This window comes from Balaenoptera musculus, chromosome 6, assembly GCF_009873245.2.
Source record: "Balaenoptera musculus isolate JJ_BM4_2016_0621 chromosome 6, mBalMus1.pri.v3, whole genome shotgun sequence".
In the NCBI taxonomy this organism is placed as follows: Eukaryota; Metazoa; Chordata; class Mammalia; order Artiodactyla; family Balaenopteridae; genus Balaenoptera; species Balaenoptera musculus.
In genome coordinates, this window is record NC_045790.1 from 83,447,684 (window position 1) to 83,467,133 (window position 19,450).

General features: G+C 46.2%; 1 protein-coding gene across 9 annotated transcripts in view; it reads left to right on the forward strand.

Annotated features, from left to right (window-relative positions):
• The window catches only part of COL15A1 (collagen type XV alpha 1 chain), a 99,167-nt gene extending 80,428 nt beyond the window's left edge, over positions 1–18,739 (forward strand). For 5 of the 9 annotated variants that reach the window (XM_036856140.1, XM_036856132.1, XM_036856135.1 and 2 more), the window contains 12 exons: positions 899–944; positions 2,753–2,833; positions 3,253–3,302; positions 3,400–3,501; positions 4,410–4,554; positions 8,356–8,420; positions 9,763–9,891; positions 10,029–10,088; positions 10,825–10,884; positions 15,118–15,303; positions 16,527–16,642; positions 17,653–18,118. In XM_036856140.1, coding sequence (XP_036712035.1) covers positions 899–944; positions 2,753–2,833; positions 3,253–3,302; positions 3,400–3,501; positions 4,410–4,554; positions 8,356–8,420; positions 9,763–9,891; positions 10,029–10,088; positions 10,825–10,884; positions 15,118–15,303; positions 16,527–16,642; positions 17,653–17,866 — 1,254 coding nt within the window. In that variant the 3' untranslated portion in view covers positions 17,867–18,118. Of the gene's footprint in view, positions 1–898; positions 945–2,752; positions 2,834–3,252; positions 3,303–3,399; positions 3,502–4,409; positions 4,555–8,355; positions 8,421–9,762; positions 9,892–10,028; positions 10,089–10,824; positions 10,885–15,117; positions 15,304–16,526; positions 16,643–17,652 lie in introns of all 9 variants that reach the window. The other 4 variants (XM_036856133.1, XM_036856134.1, XM_036856136.1 and 1 more) reach the window with 2 other exon arrangements.
• The last annotated feature ends 711 nt before the right edge of the window (positions 18,740–19,450 follow it).

The window sequence follows — 19,450 nt, forward strand, 5'->3', positions numbered from 1 at the left end:
CCTTTCTAATACCTTAACAATTTACCCTTAACTATCCACCCCTGGAGTGGAGCAACTTTATCAGCATAGCTGTAAGATATCAGCTGGGTACTGCTGCCTTTATCGTTAACTTAGAAATATTCTTCCTGGAAGATTCCTGTCCCCTCCCCTCATCTTCTCTTGGTGACCCCTGAGCATCTTGTGACCCTGCACCCAAAAGCATGGGAGGATCTGGTGTGAGAGGGATCATTTTGATTCTGCATATTAACTGGGAAAAAGGTGAAGGTGGACTATTAAAAGCAGGGTGGCAGGTGGCTCTGTTTTAATAGACAAAGAAATGCAGGAATCTGGGGATGAACTGTAAAGGAATATTATCTTGAATAGCTTGGACCCCCAATCTAATGATAACTCCCCTTTATTAATTATCACCACCATCAACTCCTGTTCAGTGTACTCATCTTTGATTACACATGGCAGCAAAGCCAATGGCTGGCCCAGCTTCATGGTTTGAGTACATCACTTGCCCGAGTGCTTGACCTCTCACATGAATCCATCCTGATAGATCAGAAGGGAGGGCAAGAACACTCACAGTTGACCAGACCAAAATTGCCATGACTTTTTGTCTTAAAGCTTTGGGCTTTCCCTCTGCAGAGTTGTTCGGCCAGTAGGTCTCAGCCCAGCTCAGCTACATGATGCCCTCCCTGCCCCCACCCCCCGACCTGCCCCAGTTGAAGACCTGGGATGCCTTGCATTGAGGGATGCCAGGAAACTCAGGGCCTTTGGGGGTTACAGCACCCAAGGCAGGCCTGACTCCATGACCTCACCCCTCGCCCCCAGGACAGGGGACTGTGGCTCCCTGTGCATGCAAACACCAGAACAGGGTTGCAGTGTATGATCTTGGCTTTCTCTCTCTCTCTAGGTTGGTACCACGTATCCTGGAAATTCAGAACTCATCACTTTTCATGGTACACACTCCTGTCTTCACCTTGTTTTTCTGGGACATTTCCTGGCCCTCCTATCTCTGCAGAGGTGTTTCCAATTGCCCAGTGCTGGGCGTAGACTTGGTGGTCAGGAAGATCTGTCTGGGTGTCATGGGAAGGGTGATAGCTGGACAAAAGCTGTGGGACTGGGCACCTCTGTTTGCTTGTGTCACCCATCTGCCTATTCTGTGCATCTTGGCTGTGCCTCCTAGCTAGCAGACTGCACTCCATTTTTCCATTCATGTGTTAGTTTGTTCATAACACATCCACTGATAGCTTCTCCTTGCCTGGTGCTATCCTATGCACTGGGCTGAGACAGATGGATCCCATGCTCCTGCTGTCGCCCAGGCCCTTAGACTCTGCTGGGTGAAACTATTTAAAAAGTCGTTACGATGCAATATGCCAAGAGCTAATGCAGCGGAGGCCGTGGGAGCTCAGAAGGCCTTTGCTTCAGAGTGTTCCTGGACCAGCAGCGTCAGCACCTCCTGGAAGCTTGTTAGAAATGCAGAGTCTCAGGCCTCATCGCAGACCTGCTAGATCAGGAGCTGCATTTGCACAAGCTCCCTCTGAGGTGTATACACAGTGCAGTGTGAGACGCACTGCCTCTTAGTGATTAGTAAACATCAGCATGTTCGTGGCCTGTAGGAGCTTACCTACCACACATTAGAGGGGGGATAGGCCAGGAGGTGGGAGCCTGCAGGCAAGCAGTGACTCTGGTTCCCTGTCCCCACACACACTGTCACACCATGTGTGCCCCTTTTGATTGAGAAGTCTGAACACTTGCAGTTTAAACACGGAAAGGCCTTTTTTTTTTTTTTTTTTCCCCACTACTGACCTCTGGCTCGGCTCTGTCACTCCTGGCCTGCTTGGGTGGTGGTGTCCCTGCTGGTATCTGGCTTCATGGGTTTTTGATCACTTTTGGTTACAAAGTCCAGGCTGTTCTCAAACTGCTTGTTCAGACCCAATTCAAGGCTCTCCCTTCCCCTGGTGCAAGGTGGACCTTGGGGAGGAGGGGGTGGAGCTGGATTTGCTTTCCTGGATCCCCAGTGTGTAGGCACACATTGGTCAGTTGATCTCTCTCGGGAACCAGGAACTCAAAGATCTAGTGTCCACCCACCCATCTAGGTGGGGAAATGGGACTGCTTCCCTTCCCAAACTCTGTACTCCCAGGAGGCTTTCTCTGAGCCCCTCTCCCAGATAAAGAGTTGGGGGAGGAGGGAAGGCTGTAAGGCCGGTTCTGCAGAAGCAGTGCTTCTCACAAGTCCTGTGGGGAGTGGCGTACCATATTGTTGGCACTCTTCCAACTTTGCGAGTGGAATACTTAGCGCCGTTAGCTGTCCTCTGCGGCACTCCCGGAGAGTCCTCCCTTCCCCTTACACCACCGTGCTGCCCAGGCTTAGGTGAGATGGGACCAGGAGCTTGACTTGGTGTTGAGTCTCAGGCCACGTGCATGAAGCCGTCCAAGGGAGTTAATTGTAGCCTCTGCTGGGCTCCCATAATGCACTGCTGGCACCTTGAGGATGGTACTTATTCCATCCTGCCTCACGCTACCCTCACTGTGTCTGTCTCCTTGAGAGCTTTCCGAGGTCAGGAATTGTGTCTGCTGCATCTACCTCTGCCTCTCCATCCTATAGCAAAGGATTTTATACCCTCAATAGGCCTTTGTTGTTGAGTAGACTTAGCTCAAGGGGCTCAGTTTCAAAACTTGTCTCAAAAATGTTTTATATAGAATGAAGGTGATTTTCCACTATCTTTTTTTTTTTTTTTTTTAATATGTGTGTATTTGGTGGCAGGTGTTAAAGGAGAGAAAGGATCCTGGGGTCTTCCCGGCTCAAAAGGAGAAAAAGGCGACCAGGGGGCCCAGGGACCACCAGGTATCCCAACTCTTGTTCTGGATCTTGCCCTTGGTTTTTGTTTCTGAGAAATCCAATTGAGCCAGTAAGTAAGGCTAATTACATTAGCACCCTGTCCACAAGCTCCGTGGAATTCCTGAGAGACCCAGTCATGGGCAACACATGTACAAGATAGAACATTGTCAAGAGAGACCAGAAGTTCTGATCCTTCCAGCTTCATCTGCAGAACGAGGCCTGGAGAGGACCAGGGACAAGCCTAGGATGCCACAGGGTCACGGGATCTGGACTAGTGCTTGTTTCCTAGCCCAGTGCCCCCTCTGTCAGCTAAACCAATGTGGGGTCACTTCTGCTAGGAACTCATCATGGTTGCCAACTTGGAGGCTTTGGTATTTGAATTTCTGAGTTTGAGTGTGGATTTTTAAAAAGCGTTTCTTTTTCAGGCCCTCCTGTGGATCCAACTTACCTGAGACATTTTCTGAACAGCTTGAAGGTGAGCATTTCTCAACATCTGGCCTGTGTTTCCAAGTTCTCAGGCTTATGTCAGAGACTGGTTCATCTGACTCTTACTGGATGTTCTCTGCTTCCAGGGGGAGAACAGAGACAGGGGGATCAAAGGAGAAAAAGGAGACTCTGACAGCGGCTTCTCTGAGTCAGGGCCCCCGGGCCTGCCGGGAAGTCCAGGCCTGGCGGTGAGTAGTGACCCCTCCACACCCCTTCCTCGGGGAGTCACGGCGCTCCCTGAAGCCCCCCAGTGTGACGAGGCAGCTGGGAGCAAGGGCCAGTCACAGCACCACAGGCTGCAGGCAGGCCTTGGGCATTGGCCTCTCTCCCCCATACTTGCTAACGGGTGGGGAGCCTGGCAGAGGCCACAGAGGAAAGGGAGCTAGCCAAGGCCACATGCACGCAGGTAGCTTCCAGGTAACCCACCACCGTGCCTTATTCACATCAGCGGTGGAAAACTCACTCAACACAAAGAGTTGTTAATGGTAAACACATCAGATAACAGAGGCAGAAGGGAAGGTGAGGGAGATGTTTTTCGGGGGCTATTTGATTCTTCTGAAATTTCATCAAAGGAGGAGCCCGTAGATGGGCTTGGTCTTCTTAGGATGAGAAGTTTCTCCAGGTCACAAAAGAGAAGTTCAGATTATGCCTCCACTGAGATTATGACCAGATCATTGACCCTCAGGGACCAGGAGCAAATTCTGGCCCTGGAACTCGCCATGAGCATAGACCGAGCAAAGCCAGGAGACCAGGGCTCTCCTTCCAGCTCTGCTGCTGATTTGCTTTGGGACCTCGGGCAAGCCCTGCCTCTCTCTAGGCCTCTGTTTCTCCATCTGTGAAATGCTGAGGCTGGACTAGATGAGCTCCAGGGGCCCTTCTGAGTCCAGGGCTCCCTAGGCTTCTCTGCTGTCTTTCAGCATAACGACTGGGCCACCGCTCTTCAGGTCTCCCACCTCCTGGCTTGCGCCAGGGTTGAGGATGACGATAACAATAGAGGGTGTCTACTGACTTCTTATCAATGTCCTGACAAAAAGAACAGATGGGACTTCTAGTGACTAATGGTGCTTTCTCTCTTCTGTTACTGTGCACTTGACAGGGCCAGAAAGGGGAGACCATCGTCGGGCCCCAGGGACCCCCAGGTGCTCCTGGCATGCCTGGGCCACCTGGCTTTGGGAGACCTGGTTCCCCTGGGCCACCGGGACCCCCAGGGCCACCAGGACCTCCGGCTATCCTAGGAGCAGGTCAGTACTGTGAGTGGTGCCCAGCGTCACCACATCTGGGTGGCACGTCAGAGCCACACTGTCCGACAGAAGGCTGTTTCCTGGATGGAGCCTCTTCTTTTCTTTTTTTTTTTTAAATTGAGATATAATTTGCGTGCCATAAAATTCACCCATTTAAAGTGCACAATTTAATGGTTTTTAATATATTCACAAGGTTGGGCAGCCATCACCTCGCTCTAATTCCAGAACATTATCATCACCTTAAATAGGAACCCTGTATCAATTAGCAGTCACTCCTCTTTTTCCTGATCTTTCCCTGATCTTGGAAACCATGAATCTACTTTCTGTCTCTATGGATTTGCCTATTCTGGACATTTCATATCAATGGAATCACAAAATATGTGACCTTTTGTGACTGGTTTCTTTCCCTTAGCATAATGTTTTCAAAGTTCCCCCATGTTGTAGCATGTATCAGTACTTCATTCCTTCTTATGGCTGAATAATATTCCATTGTATGGATATACTACATTTTGTTTATTCATCAGCTGATGAACATTTGAGTTCCCACTTTTTGGCTACTATGAATAGTGCTGCTGTGAACATTTGTGTACAAGTTTTTGTGTGAACATATGTTTTCAGTTCTCTTGGGTATAATGTCTAGGAGTGGAATCGCTGAGTCATATACATGGTTGCTCTACTTTTGGAGGAACCGCCAGACTGTTTTCCAAAGTGACTGCAACATTTTGCATTCCCACTAGCAGTGTACAAAGGTTCCAATTTCCCCTCATTGTCAACAACATTTGTTATTATCATATCTTTTTTTTTTTTAATTAATCATTTTACATCCTTACTATTTTTTTTTTTTTTAGACAGTTCTTTTTATTTTATTTATTTATTTGGCTGTGTTGGGTCTTCGTTTCTGTGCAAGGGCTTTCTCTAGTTGCGGCAAGTGGGGGCCACTCTTCATCGCGGTGCGCGGGCCTCTCACTGTCGCGGCCTCTCTTGTTGCGGAGCACAGGCTCCAGACGCGCAGGCTCAGTAGTTGTGGCTCCCGGGCTCAGCTGCTCCACGGCATGTGGGATCTTCCCAGACCAGGGCTCGAACCCGTGTCCCCTGCATTGGCAGGCAGACTCTCAACCACTGCACCACCAGGGAAGCCCTATCATATCTTTTTTATTCTAGTCATCATTCATTCATGTGAAGTGATATCTCATTGTGGTTTTGGTTTGCATTTCCCTAAAGACTAATAATGATGAACATCTTTTCATGTGTGGGTGGAAACTTCCTGGCTGCTTTGTCAATGCCTGGGCCTTAAGGGACTTGGGGACCAGCACTGATTCTAACCTTTTATGTAAAAATCTCTTTACCCCTTGGTACCTCACTTCCTCAAATGAAAAATAGGTGAAATAGAAGAAAATCTCCATTTATCAAGTACTTACCAAGTGCCAGGCACTCTGCTGGTCACTCTACTACATTATCTTACTGGATTCTCAGAAAGCCTTTCAAGGAAAGTATTAGCATCCCCAATTTACAGAGGAGGAAAGTGAGACCCAGAGATGTTTAGGAACCTTTCCAAGGTCACACAGCTAATAAGTGGCATGAATGGGATTAGGACCCAGATCAGAGTAGCCCCAAAGCCTGTGTTCTTTCCACTGTGCCCATGGTGGAAAATAACAGCAGCAGCGATAATAGCATGAATGCATCATTTTTGTTCTTTGGGTTGGCATGAGCCAGGTGTGGTGGAAGCACACCTGGGAGGAGACCTACAATGTCTGGGGCATCCGGGAGAACTTTACACAGGAGGTGACTTTGGGGCAAGTGACAGAAATGGAACTCAAACTAGCTCAAGTGCATAGGGAAACTTACTGGATGTGCAGGAGGGTGTGAACAATCAATTTGTAAGAGGGGCAGGCATGCAGTGAGACTTCAGGTGCAGCCGGAACCAGGGATTCAGTCCCTGCGAGGATTCTCTGGCCATGTCTTGCTCAGCTGCTCTCCGACTGCAGCATCACGCTTCTTCGCCATAGACCATATCCTCTGCATGGCGAGAAATACCGACAACCTACAGCTTCCACCGTCATCTAGAAATCTTGGCCTTGTTTCTCAGTTTTAGTTTGAAAAGCCCTGGGGTGGGGATGTTCTGGGGAAGGACTCTGACTGACCTGTCTTGGGCCAGATGCCCAACCTTGGACCAGTCATCTGTGGCCAGGAGGTGGGATCACATGAGACCATGACAGCTCCTTCTGGACCTGAATGGTCATAGAGGTGAAGGGGAAGATCTCAGGAGCAAGTGAGGATGCTGGTCCTGTAAAGAGAGAAGGTGCTGGGTGGATAAAACCATAGGTGCCCATACAACCTTGAGGGATACATAGGAATTGCAAGAGGTGGAGGGGCATTGCAGGGTGAGTACAGGATTCAGAGACTCTGTTGTCCATAGTAGCCCTAAACTAGGGGGCCCTAGGACTCCTTGCTCCATTGAAAAGGATTACCTTTCACATAATATATAGCAATTCACAGTTTACAAAACACTCCCATATCCATTATCCCATTTCATCTTAACAGCAACCCCAGGAGGAAGATGAAATGCGTAAGATTATAAAACTCATTTTATGGATGAAGGCACCAAAGCTCAGAGAGGTTAAGAGTCTGACTCAAGGTCACAAATCCTAGGAAGAGGCATGGCTGGGGTCCAAATCCAAGTCCTCAGACCTTGTCTCCACTAGACATTCACCACCTGTGTAAGAATTTTCAGGTCCTGTGTCAGACTGCAGGCTTATTTGCAGTGACCTCAAAAATCTCATACAGTAATTTTACTGGGACTTGTACAAACATCCTTAACTCTGCCAAGAGTTTTGCAGATTCTTGGGGGAACTGGAGATTAGAGAGGTAGAAGGAGAGCAGCGGAATTGCTATAATAACGTTTCTTTATGTTTGCCTAAAGTAAGGACTCTTCATTTGGGAACCATAAACTCCTAGAAAATTCAAAGATGTGCCTCAGGGAGCTATCATCCCACTAACATTCTAAGTAGAAGTGTGTGTGTGTGTGTGTGTGTGTGTGTGTGTGTGCACTTGCAGATATGCATATATGCATTTTTCTAGGGGAGAGGGCAATAGCCTTGATTTGATTTTTAAGGGCATTTCATTTTGATTCTTCAAAAGGTAAGAATCTCTGGTTGGATGCTGTACAATTTGCAAAGCATATTCCTAGTTTGTGTTCTTCTCAGTTCTCAACACAGGCTAGTGAAGAAATATCTGTTTACATTTCACCGATGAAGAAGCTGGGGTTCAGAGAGCTTGTTTCCCCAAGATCACACAGCTGAGAACTGACAAATCAGGAACTTGAGTCTCCTGGCTGGACGGCCAGGGCCCCTGTCACTGCCCTACCCTGCCCCCCTGTAGCCTAGCACCTTCTCTTCTTCTTTCTGAGCCTGCTTCCTCTGTTCAGTAATTACCTGTTTGTCTCTTGGGAGAAATAAGTTGTATGAGTCAGAGCATTTTTGGATGCAAGTGACAGAAAATTCAACTCAGACTGACTTATACAAACAATTGAAACAACAGGAATTTATTCACTTATAAAACTGGAAAGTCTTAGGCATGACTTCATCCAGGGCTACAGTCGAGAATCTCAGTTCTCCCCCAAACCAGTCAATGTGGCTGAGTCATATGCTGGGCACAGAGTTCCTAAGATTCGGTTACGAGGTGCAATACTTTGAAGCACCGTGAGTGGGGTGGTGAACGCTCCTCTCAGTGACCAGCTGAACCTCGGAGGCATTTTGCAGAGAGTATGCTTTTTTGTAACTTCTCTTCTCTGCTTTGTCTTAGCTGTGGCCATTCCAGGCCCACCCGGCCCTCCAGGACAGCCAGGGCTTCCCGGATCCAGGAACCTGGTCAGTATTATCATCAGTGTGTCTTCATCCTGCTTTGGATGGGTTTCCTTAGAACTTTGGCTGCAGTGTTTAGGGACTGGCACACCTTCTCTGTTGGAGTTAGGCCTCCATGACAATAGAAATGGTATAATTTCACAAACAGGGTATTTATTATCTCTTTGGATGACTTATTAAGTAAAAAGATACAGACTACAAAATCATTTATGATTTAAGTTCCACCTTTCCAATCCTTAATTGACTAAACTAACAAGAGCCAATCATATTACATCAAAAAACACAGGCACAAGACTAAACAACATCACAGGAGTCCCTGTGCTGGTTACATTTCCCCTGGGTAATGCAGCCTTCTCCATTCTACCAAAGGATGTCTCTTGTACCTTGTTACCCTGCAGATCACTGGAGCAGGATATGGCACACAGAGACTATTGTGATGCACAGAAAGAGGGACAAATACCTCATAGGATGTCAGGAGTCTTAGGAATGCTCTTTGGTCTTTGATAGATTTTATTTGGAAATTTGGGCTGCCAGATGAAGAACTGTCCAACAGTAGATGGAATTTCGATATTTGGTACCTTTGGGGGATGCCTAAGTCATTTTAATCACAAAGTCATCTTCAAAGCTAGGTGAAAATTAAGTTTTTATAATCTTTCTCAGTTGAAAAGAAAAATAACAGCTTCCTTGGTTGATATTTTCTTTGAGGCTTGATACTTCTCAATAGATTTTTCCAGCTTTTATGCCTGTGCCTGGATAGGCCAAGATGGCTGTCTGATCTTTGGCAATTTTCTAGACAGAGAAATTACAGACCCCCATTTTCTGCTGTGTATTTAATACTGGAACTACCCAGCCAGGCAAAAAAGATTCAAGACGTAGGTAGAGTAACTCACTTGCTTACATTTCTTTCTCCAAATGAAAAGAAATTTGAAACCCTGTAAGGAGCAGCATGAACTAACAAAACACGTGTAACAATGTTGGTGCCACTGTGCAGCTCACACAAATGGAAGTGGCAAAACTTACCAATGATTTTGCCAATACCAACATCCAACAGAGCCAACTCTGTTAACAGTTTTTAAATGTCTTTGAACTCTCAGGATACTATCTTCTTTGTTTTAATTTGTTTATTGTAATTGAGATTCGTGTTTCAAGGTAATGCGTGTCTTTGTTTTATCGGAAAGAAAGTCCTTTGGCTATTAATGAAGTTATATATCTCTCTATGGCACAATAAGCCTTTTCACTGACTGTGAGGGGATGGCTCATATTTGACTTTACGCAGAGGCCAGCTTTTCAAATTGTGCCATCGCTGTGATGATAACCGCGATGTTTGGAATTTAAAATTATCTGACAGGTTACAGCATTTAGCAGCATGGCTGACATGTTGCAGAAAGCCCATTTGGTCATAGAAGGGACATTCATCTACCTGAGGGACAGCACCGAGTTTTTCATTCGTGTCAGAGATGGTTGGAAAAAATTGCAGGTAATTCTTTGACAAACTGCCTCCAAGTACCCTCTAAAAATAACAATCTACTCCTGTAAATGCCATTTTTCTGATTTGAAAATAGGCGAACAGTTCCTAGTTGATGTTTCATTTTCAACGTACTCTTTTCCTTAAAGCTGGGAGAACTGATCCCCATTCCGGATGACAGCCCACCACCCCCTGCGCTTTCCAGCAATGTGAGTCGTTTCCCTGCCTTACCTCTAGCTCCTTCATTCATCAGCACTTGGCTGAATCCCCTTGGCATCCAGTATCAAGCTCTCCAGACTCTGGACAGCCAGCTCTGCATGGTTCACTATCTGGCAGAAGCCCAAAAATTACCAAGTGCCAACAGAACGTTCTCACAACAGCTGGAGGGAGAGCTGGACCCAGACTCTGGAGACAGGCCATTCCCATGTCGTAGCTGAATCCTCTTGGGCAAGGGACTTCCCTTCTCTTGGCCTCAGTTTACTGATCTGTGAAAACACGGTTGGCATAAGCAATCTAGAAGAGCCCTTTAATATTTGACACTGAGACTTGCTTGCCTGATAAGAACAACAGCAGCTTGCGTTGTCCACTATTTTAACCTTACGGCTACCCTTTGAGGCAGGTGATAGCATTCCCACTTTGCAGGTGAGGAAGCTGAGGCTCTGAAGAGGTGCCTTGCTCTATTAAGTGAATGAGTTGGTTGTAAAACATGGACTTCTTCCTTGATTCAGCGCTCTTTCTAAATGTCTTGAGAATATCCACTCCCTTTCCGAGGATAATTTTTCGTTCATGTGTGAAACTCTTCACAGTTAAGAGTGGTCCAAAGACCATGACAAACTGTTTGAAGCAGCTTTTCAAGAAACATTGCACTTGTACCTTAATGTACGGTAAAGAACAGATTGAATGCATATTCAGGACTGGTTTTTTTTTTCCTTTTTTACCTGACAGTCTCATCAGCTTCAGCTTCCACTGACGTCTGTTTCAAGTGTTAATTATGACAGCCCTGCAGTAAGTACAATTCATGCATTTACTGTACAGATGCCGAAAGTGTGTCTGTCATGTGCCAGGCCCCATGCTTGGCACACAGTTCCTACCCTCAAGATGCGTATAGACTAGCCAGAGAGGCAAATAAAAAATAGGTAATTCCAATACAGTGTGAGAAGTCGTTTGGGCGAGGCAAACGCAGGGTACTGGGAGTGTTAGGAAGGTCAAAGAAGTCTGCCTTCTTTGGAGGAGGTGACCTTTAAATCACGACCTGAAGGACAGTTGAGAACAGGGGAGAGCCAGGTAAGGGGAGGGGAATGGGAGTTCCAGGCAGAGGGAGTATGGAACAGAGGGAGGCAAGGGCAAGCGCTGTACATTTCTCTAATTCCAAGTATTTCAGTCTTGCTGAAGGAGTAGAGTTCAAGGCAGGGAAGGGAAAAGTATAGTCTGCATAGGGCAAGGTCAGTCATCAAGGACCTGAAAGCCAAGCCAAGGGCTTTGGCCTTTTCCACTGGGCAGTGGGGGAACAATGAAGGATTTTAAGGAAGACAAGGGTAAATAAGATTGGCATCAGAGAAATTACCTTGCTTATAATGTACAAATGGATTAGAGGGCACAGGACCGGGGACCCAAAGACAGTTAAGTAGTTACTGTATTATCTGAACTAGGATCACAGCAGTGAACATGTAGAAAAGTGGGCAGATGGGAGAGAAATTAAGGAGGCAGGAGTGACAATTTGGTCATTGGTTGGGTATGGGGCAGTGAGGATGAGGGTGATCAGGAATGATGCCCAGGTTTCTGCTTGGGTAACTGAGTGGTGATAGATTTTTTTTTCCCAGGGATCATTTTGTTGCTTAGACCTGAAACTCTCACTCCATTTCTTCACTAGCTTAAATGAAGATTTTATTCAGATAATTGCAGGAACCTCATGGAACTCAATTGCAGGAAGTACAACAGGGCCTGTGGACTCTTGTTCCTGCTATTAGTATCTCTACAGACCAGCCTCTGCAAAAGTCTTTCCTCCTGCTTCCCCTCCACCCCCACCCCAGCACACAGACATAGGTTACATCTGCAAAGCTTGTGCACAGCCTTGGGTTGCCATGGCACTGATCCTGGCCTCAACTCTATGTGATCTTACAGCTGCAGAGCTCAATACTACCTGACTCAATTCAGAGTCTTGGGAGAGGTAGTCTACATGGGTCAGTTGCCTACTCCCAGTCAAATCAAGAGTAGCCAAGGGACTTCCCTGGGGCGCAGTGGTTAAGAATCCGCCTGCCAATGCAGGAGACACGGGTTTGAGCCCTGGTCCGGGAAGATCCCACATGCCGCGGAGCAACTAAGCCCGTGCGTCACAACTACTGAGCCTGCGCTCTAGAGCCTGCGTGCCACAACTACTGAGCCCGTGTGCTGCAACTACTGAAGCCACATGCCTAGAGCCCATGCTCTGCAACAAGAGGAGCCACCACAATGAGAAGCCCGCACACCACAACGAAGAGTAGCCCCTGCTCGCCACAACTAGAGAAAGCCCTCGCGTAGCAGCAAAGACCCAACGCAGCCAAAAATAAATAAATTTATTTTAAAAAAAAAAGAGTAGCCAAGAGAGGAATGGAGATGCAGATGTGGAGAGTGGATGTGTAGACACGAGGGGTGGAGGGGATGAATTGGGAGATTGGGATTGATGTATGTGCACTACCATGTGTAAAATAGATGGCTGGCAGGAGCCTGCTGTGTAGTGAGGGGAGCTCGGCTCAGTGCTCTGTGGTGACCTAGATAGGTGGGATGGGAGGCGGGTGGGAGTGGGGTACAGGAGGGAGGGGATATGTGTATACATGGCTGGTTCACTTCGTTGTGCAGCAGAGGCTAGCACAGCACTGTGGAGCAACTGTACCCCAATTTTTTTTTAATGTAAAAAAAAAAGAGCAGCCAAGAGAATGAAATTGAATGGCCTGAGGCCACTCTTTTTAGCAAGTATTGTGGGGACACTTTCAAAGAAGAAGGCATGGACTTGGCGGACACCAGAAACACGTTTCGTTTAGTGCTGCCATTCACCGAGCAGGAACTAACGTAGGGCATGGTGAGTCTGCGGTACCTGTAGGATATCTGAGTGGAGACCGCCAGGAGGAAGCAGGATCAGAAAGTCTGCAACCCTGCAGTGGGTCTGGTCTGGAGATACAGACCTGGGAGTTTTCAGCAGAGCTATGGAAATTGTCTTGGTGATGGTAGGATTCCCAAAAGAGAATCTATATGGTGAGAAGAGATTGGATTGTGACGAGCAAAAACAAAAAGGAACTGATGGAAGACATACGAGAAGGAAACTGAGAAGCCATCGCCAGAGAGGAAGAAAGAATGCCAAACAAGATAGAAGCCAACAGTGTCAAATGCTGCCAAGAGGCCCATTGAAAGAACTAAAAGGTGTTGTTCAAATTGAGAAACTAGAGAAAAGCATTTCTGTAGCATGGAGGGACGCCAACAAGATTCTAGTTGGTTGCAGAGTAGATGGGAGGTGAGGAAATAGAGAAGCAAGTATAGGTAACCCTTCAAAAAGCTTAGTTATGAGGGGAGACATTAGGGCAGTAGCTACAAAATTTTTTTATAAATTCTAAGGTAATACATATTCATTGTAGAAAATTTGGACAATGAATAAAAAGAATGGGAAAGGGGACTTTCCTGGTGGTGCAGTGGTTAAGAATCCACCTAATGCAGGGGACCCGGGTTGGATCCCTGGTCCAGGAAGATCCCACATGTCGCAGAGCAACTAAGCCCACGTGCTGCAACTACGGAGCCCATGTGCTGCAACTACTGAAGCCTATGCACCTAGAGCCCACGCTCCACAACAAGAGAAGCCACCACAAAGAGAAGCCCACGCACCGCAATGAAGAGCAGCCCCAGCTCGCCGCAACTAGAGAAAGCCCGTGTGCAGCAACGAAGACCCAACGTAGCCAAAAAAAAAAAAAAAAAAAAAAAGAATGGGAAAGAAAATAGTAAATCACTTATAATTTTACACAACTACAACCATCTTCAAAAAGCCATTTTAACGTTTGATTGTGGAAATGTCTCTGTCTTCATAAAAATGATATCTATTCATGATAGAAATGTTCCAGCGGTTAAAGGTATAGAAACATGAGAACATAAAAGTCCCCAATCTCACCATTCAGAAGCAGCCATCGTTGCAGACATTTCTCTGTGCATCTCCTTAAAGAAGGAGAGGTGGAGGTGGTGGGGTTGGAGGTGTGGCAGGGAGACCTGCACTCACCGCTGCCCCTTTCCTAGGTGTCCCCTGGTATCAGGGAAGCGCAGTCCATCAGGGCCTCTTGCGACCACCCCTGGGTGTAGCCCCGAGAAATACAGCAGCAGAAAGGTGATGAGACCATAAGGCCTCTTCCCTCGGGTGCCACGGTCTTCAGACACATAAGAGGGAGGAAGATGGGTTTAAGATATTTAACAATATTTTCCTTTTCTGGCGACTTGGGCCCGGGTCCTGCACCAGCTCTATGCTAATGAGATAAAAGTTATTCCTGACATGAGATTGAGGAGGGAGATTACTACTCCTTCATTATGGAGTATAATTCAGAGGGTACAGCAGAAAGGGCTGGGAGAGAGGGCCGCAAAAGAAGGCTGGGTTTGGGGAGAGAAAGAGTGGGAGAAAGCAGATTATGGAATGCCTTTTATTTGGGCAACTTACCAAGGTGGCAGGTCAGTATGTATGACCTGTATGACCCCTAGTTTCCAAAAGGGTCTATTCCAGAAGTCTTAGTAATAAATGTCATGACCTTCTCGTTTCAATGCCTTTTCCCTCTGGTCCCTCATGATCAGCCCCAGGCCTACTCAGGAGGTAGAAGAAAGGGCAGGAGGCAGATAGCTTGATGTAGCTCTGAGATCTAGGACCAAAGCCAGCTTAAAAACCTCCTAGAAACTCAATGAGGGGCAGACCCACAGATGGCCTGCCTGCAGGCTGGATTCAGATCTCTGAAATGCTTTATTTTGTTTTGTTTTTCTCATATATGGAAGAAATTTCTACTATTTAGAGCTGTTCAGATTGCTGACACAGGCTGCTTTGGGAGACCTGAGCTCTCCCTCCCTGCAGATGGTCCAGCAAGGGCTAGAATTCCAATGTCAGGTAGAGGTTGAGTAAGGTGACCTCTAGCGTGCCTTCCATTACAGCAAGTGTGGGATCTTATTAGGAACATGTGATGGCTATGGGGGTTGGAGTTTGCTTGAATTCTTCAACTGCACTGTCTTTTCTCTCACTTTTTTCAGCTACACTTGGTCGCTCTGAACACGCCATTTTCTGGGGCCATTCGAGCTGATTTTCAGTGCTTCCAGCAGGCCAGGGCAGCAGGACTGTTGTCCACCTACGAAGCATTCTTATCCTCCCACTTGCAAGATCTCTCTACAGTTGTGAGGAAAGAAGAGAGATATAACCTTCCAATAGTGAACCTTAAGGTAAAAATAAATATCGTTCCCATTGCCTCCTGGATGGACTGTTCTCCACAGGGACTAGAGGCAGTTGCCACTCCTGACATCATCAGAAGTATGCCGTTTCAAGGCCCTGATTAGCTGCGTGACTTTGGATGGTTACTTTCCCTCTCTGGACCTCAGTTGCCTTATATTTACAATGGCCCTTCCTGTTTGGAGGGTTTATGACCCTTGGAGCAGACAGGAGGGATAGTAATGACCTCTTTCATTTATATAGCTTTTGTGTTTGTTTACAATGCACTTCATAGCCATTATCTTAATAGATACTCCCAATAAAAACGGGAGTTATTCTTTTCTCAGTTTGTCAGGCGAGGAAACTGAGGCTCACAGGGAGAAAGCAGTTTACTCAAAGTCACTACAAACTGGAATTAGTTTCCTTGACCCCCTCTTGGTTCCACCTGAGGATGCCTTCTGTAGAGCACTGGCTGAGTGGCACCAGAGAACAGCTGGGGAGCACTGGTCCCAAAGCAGAGCCACTCTGTCCTGCACCCTGGTTTGGTACCCTCAGATATTTCTCTGCCCTCATTCACTGGCAAGGCAGGGCCTCGCATCATCCCTCAGTTATACCATGGAAATAGCCTACTCCTTTAAGGCTACAGAGGGGCAGCTCTGTTGCTTCTCACACACATCCTGGGTCCTGACCCCTAACCAGACCTCAAAGGTGCTTCGAGACCCTTTGGTCCCTGTGACCCCAGTACTCCAGTTTGGAACCTTGAGGCTGGCAAGTCCATCCTGACCCCCCACACCCAGCACTTCCCATCCCGTCTTCCAAGGTTCTGTTCTACCACATTCACCCACTCAGATTGTATTCTTGGAATACAAATCACCGAAGGAAAAGGAGTAAGAAATTCACCTCCACATGATCCGCTTGTAGGCTGGCACAAGGCTTAGCACAAATTTGAAGCTGAGCTTTGTATACGTTTAAAATAGCAATGATAAAGACCTAAAACACACTTTTGATAGGGAGGAGACTTTATACACATATAGTAAAAGAAATTACCTCAAGAAATAAGACCATAAAGCCAAAAGGGTTCAAGGAAAGATTATAAAATCAAACCACAAGTACTTCCTGAGTTCTCACTCTGTCTAGGATCTGGGATTGGGGTTAGGGACTTCTGGGCCTTGAAGAATGGATAAATATTTGCAGGCTGTTTGTATAATGATTCTAACATGGCATTTTGTCTCCATAGGGCCAAGTACTTTTTAATAATTGGGACTCAATTTTTTCTGGCCATGGAGGTCAGTTCAATACACATGTTCCAATATATTCCTTTGATGGCCGAGACGTAATGACAGATCCTTCTTGGTAAGTAGAGGTTGAAGCCCTTGAAGTATATCATATAATAGACAGTTTTAGGAGACAGTCTAACAATGGGATGCCCTTATCAGCTGCTCCTCTGGGGTGCTGCCAACGTAAAGCCTCAGTGAGGCAGCCAGGGGCCATGGAGAGAGCCTGGCCATGGAACCAGGAGACCTGGGTCCAGTAACTTAATATGGGACCTTGAGCAAGGCACTTCCACTCTTTGAGCCTCAGTTGCCTCACCTGTCAAATGGGCAGGATAATCATATCCATACGGATAAGATTGTTGTGAGAATAAAAAGGTAAGTGTGAGAACATCTAGCATACAGTAGGCACTTAATAAGTGGTAAGTAATGCTATTCTTGGTGATTCTTTAACCCTATACTGTGAGTTGCACTCTAATTCTTTGAAAATTATGTATGCTTTTAAGAATAGAACAACTCAGTAAACTTTTCCTCAGTGTCTACTCTATGCCAGGCCTAATGCCAGGCCTGGAAGGCACAGTAATAAACCTACACAGCCCCTCTCCTTTCAAAGCTCATAGTCTGTGGGAAGATAGACACAGACTAGCTACAATTCTAGACGTAATATTGTCATTGGAAAATGGAGAAACAGATAAGATGGTAGGAGCACAGAGGAAAGAATCATTATTCCTTGGTGGTAAGAATCAGGAAGCCTTCCTGTAAGAGGGGGCGTTTAATGGACTTGGGAAAGATGAGAAGGAATCACTGAAAATGAAAGCGAGGCCATTCCAGACTAAGGGGCTTCATGAGCAAAGGTTCAGATTCACGAAAGCAGAGAGTATGATTTCAGAGCAAGTACAAGCTGGATATGGTTGGAATGCAGTGTGTTCAGAAAGTTGGAAACAGTGATAAAGACAGAGAGGTGATGTGCAGTCAGACCCTGGAGGGTTCAGGAGTTTGACTTGACTCACTAGACTTATGCCAATTTGCTCACCAAGATATGCCACAAAGAAGGGTCATTTCAAAAAGTAACACAACAAAATTCCCTTTCAGGCCCCAAAAGGTCGTTTGGCACGGCTCCAGCACCCACGGAGTCCGTCTTGTGGATCAGTACTGTGAAGCATGGCGAACCGCCGACATGGCAGTCATGGGCTTGGCCTCCCCGCTGAGCACGGGGAAGATTCTGGACCAGAAAGCATACAGCTGTGCTAATAGGCTAATTGTTCTGTGTATCGAAAACAGTTTCATGACAGATGTGAGGAAGTAATGACCTTCCCATGATTCTTAAGAGTTTTCCAATTTTTTTTTATGTGAAGAGTTGACACTGAAATCTAAAATGTTTAAATGTTGTAAATATTAGTTTTTTATTACACATTCATCACAACAGCAACCAAAGAAAACATACCTCAATACACTCAAAACTGAAGACATAAAGGACTCAGATCAAAGATAAAATCTGATCCATCTATTGGTGCTAGATTCTGCAGGAAACCCATGCAGTGTAAACACATCCCAACACGGTTAAGAGCAAGTTGAAAACAAAGGCCTTGGCACTCTGCCCACTGCATCCTTCAGAAAGTGATTTCCTTCTTTTAACTGTTGTTGAGTGTAAGATGTCCTTCATGTTTTCTTACAAAGTCAGTGTTTAGAAACGTACCCCTTTCTAAGTTATGTGCAGACCAAATGTTTTGTTCTTTAATATACATCCATTGTTTGCAACTGCTGTTCATACAGAGAAACAGAACTGCTCAAAATGATCCTATTTGTATTTTCTGATATTACCAGACTTTAATGTTTTTTCCTAAAATATTATCGCCATCTTGCTTTAGGAGTTTTATATTTCGACACAACATATTTTAGTGTGGCATCTGTTTATATAAATGACTTGCTGGAAAAGTTTAAACTCCCAATGATCTGAAACTAGAGAAGAAATAGCACATAATTACTACCTTTCCTGTGGTGGCCCTTTCCCCACACCCCACCCTGATTTTATAACTTCCATTTGGCAATGCTTGAATTATAACTGCGATTCAACAAACAGGTTCATGAGGATGAATTTTCTGAGACACATATACCTTCATGCTGTACACTTTGATTCTTTTTTTTCCATGTAAGTGAACATAAAAACATCTTTTCCAGGCGCTTTCTTCTGTTTGACTTTTTTCCCCCAGTTCCTTTATTCTTCACCAGTGATGTGGAAGCGGCCCTGGGGGGCGGTTTGCTAACCCTGTCACTGCCACTTGTGCTACCCCTCGGGAGATGATCAGAGAACAGGAAGATTTTCCCATCATGCTCCTCTGCTCCTGCCTGTTGTCTTCCACTCAGTGGGGGCAGAAGAGCCCCAGTGTGACAAACAGGATCAACTGTGTCTCAACACATGACTTTGGGCAAATCTGCCTTTTTCTCTCAAGGAGGTTGGGATAAAATAAGTAATATCAGCTCTCAGTTCCTAAATATCAGACTTAACATAAGTCCTATTTATCTTTCCTCATAACCCTGCAAGGTAAGTAGTTTTATCTTTACTTTACAAATGAAAAAAAAAAAAAAAAAGTTGAGGCTCAGGAAGTCACTTGTTCCAGGTCACAAGGCTGCTGAGTGGTGGGGCTGGTTTCAGGCCCAGGGTCCATCTCACTCCAGTGCCCAGGATCGTTTCAAGGAGCAACTGCACAAGGCTGCCTATTCGCTCCCTCCCAGCTCCCAGGCTGTGACTCTCTGGCTCTTGGCTTGATGCTGCAGGAGAAACAGAATCACCAGGCAAGTGGCATGCTGGGATATTTCCTCCCATTCAGCTGGGCTGGCCCAGAAACTCAGCAAAGTGAATCCACCCTAATAGTCCTTGAGGTAGGAAGGA